At 37.0% G+C, this 2345-nt stretch overlaps 1 protein-coding gene across 1 annotated transcript; it reads right to left on the reverse strand.

Annotated features, from left to right (window-relative positions):
* Positions 1 to 213: 213 nt before the first annotated feature.
* Positions 214 to 1137, reverse strand: LOC107287613 (olfactory receptor 12D3-like). Its single transcript, XM_015816135.1, has one exon. The coding sequence runs from the start codon at positions 1135 to 1137 to the stop codon at positions 214 to 216; it is 924 nt and encodes a 307-aa protein (XP_015671621.1).
* Positions 1138 to 2345: the final 1208 nt, after the last annotated feature.

Genomic DNA, 2345 nt, shown 5'->3' on the forward strand with positions numbered 1-2345 from the left:
TGTCATCCAGCTGGCTTCCATGCCTAAGGTGAGGCTAGAATTCATAGTTTCCAGTTTCTAGCCTTAACTGCTGGATAAAACTTTCTCTATAAATGTGAATAGAAGAAATAGATGAATAAATAAATATAGTCCAAACACATCAAGTAAAGTTTTCTGTCCTAACTACTGCTACAAAAATGGATTATTTTTTCCAGGATGTCCTTTCACCAAAGTCTATTTTTTTTCAAGAATCTTTTTCATTATCATTTTAACCTTTTGGTTTCTCAATGTGTAGATAAGTGGGTTCAAAACTGGGGTAACTGCACTATAAAGGACTGTTATTATCACATCACGTTGTGATGGGGTACCCATTGTAGGAAGCATGGAATTAAATAACACAGGAACATATAGTAAAGCCACCACAGTCATGTGGGACCCACAAGTGGAGAAGGCCTTTTGCCAACCACTCCTGGATTTAACTTTTAAAAGAAGGAAACTAATAATATAGATGTAAGAAATAAGTATGAATATAAAAGGGCCCATAACAAAACAGGTAGTCCCAATAGTGAGCATTATAAGGTTGAGGTGTATGTTGCCACAGGCCAATTTCAACAAAGGCTTGATGTCACAGACAAAGTGTTCAATTTGATTTGGTCCACAGAAGGGTAGATGAGCAGTCATCACTGCATGCATCAAGGCTTGAGTAAAACTGGAAGACCAGGCAGTTGCTACCATTAGAATACAGATCTCTTTTCTCATGATGACAGAGTAGCGCAAGGGGTTGCAGATTGCAACATAGCGGTCATAGGCCATGATTGCAAGAAGTATGCCTTCAGTAGCACCCATGAAGTAGAAGAAGAAGAGTTGGGCCATACAGCCATTGAAGGAGATAGGTTGATACTCTATTAGAAATCCTTGTAGCATCTTTGGACCAGTTACTGTGGAAAGAATGATGTCAAGACAGGAAAGATTTCCAAGGAAAAAGTACATGGGGCCATGTAGCTGAGGTTCAGATAAGACTATAATGACAATAGCTCCATTCCCCACTAAGGTGGCCATATACAACAAAAGAAAAATTGCAAATACTATATACTGAAGGTCCAAGTCATTGTTCAGACCCAACAAGATGAATTGTCCCACCTTCGTTTGGTTCTCCATCACTAAAAAGGAAGAAGAAAGTCATAAATATGGACAGAGATAACCCTTCTGTGTTAACATATGCAGTACCTGAATGAAGAATAAATCAGTGACTTGTAATATATCCCTCAAAGCCAAGATTGTTAAACAAAGGCTATCATACTTATATGTAATGTGTGCTAATGCACTGGAAAAGCCAAATATGCTGTGATGATTAGCAGAAAAAGAAGAAGGCCCTGCCCTAGCACCTGATAGATGTACACTATAAAGGATGACACTAGGCAGATCTGAGAGGCAGTGGAATACAGAGGGGAATGGAGAGTGTTGATCCATCCACAGAGTGGCTGATGGTTGGATATGACTGAATGTCTAACAATGATGATGTCCAGTAATATAAACAAATTTATATTAGCTATGAAGCTAAGACCATATACAAGAAGGACATTATAATAGTTATATCAGCCTAAAATTTGAGACTCAAAACCTGGTAAAAATATAGTTTAATTAAATATATTAAAACAGTAAAAATATGTAAAATTGAAATAAAGTAAAAGTACACCAGCTCTTTACTTCTTTTTATCAAAATTGCTGCAGAGAGACACTTAACAACTTTATTAGGGTATCAATCTCCAAATAAAAAGCATACGTGTTAGAGACTGGATTTTATTTGGGGATGGTAAGGGGATGTAAAATGAGAGAGAGAGAGAGAGAGAGAGAGAGAGAGAGAGAGAGACAGAGACAGAGACAGAGACAGAGACAGAGACAGAGACAGAGACAGAGACAGAGACAGAGACAGAGAGATCTAAATTGGTGTAGAGGACACCAGAAAAAAAGATCCAAGGAAAATGTTGAATAGTATGCAATGCAAAGATGAGTGAGTAATTAGTAAATGTAAAAGATTTCTAATAGAAAACTGACTATATTATTCAGATCTATTCACTGAACTGTATGAAAAACTCTTATATGGATTTTGGCTGTATTTCTCTCTAAACTTAGGAACAGCCAGTGCTTTTTTTCTTTAAAAAAAAAAAAAAGGTGTTGGAACTCACACACGTCATACAATCTGTGTTGCCTACGCTACAAGGTTCCATCCAAAAAAAGTGCTGGAACTCCATTCTGGGCGTTCTATGAGAAAAAAAAGCCCTGGGAACAGCAATGAGTAGAAAGGCAGCTATAATGAAGGTAATTTGAGGTTTTGTTTGTTTGTTTGTTTCTACAAACAATATTTA

This window comes from Protobothrops mucrosquamatus, unplaced genomic scaffold (assembly GCF_001527695.2).
Source record: "Protobothrops mucrosquamatus isolate PMUCROS unplaced genomic scaffold, P.Mucros_1.0 scaffold400, whole genome shotgun sequence".
Lineage (NCBI taxonomy): Eukaryota > Metazoa > Chordata > Lepidosauria > Squamata > Viperidae > Protobothrops > Protobothrops mucrosquamatus.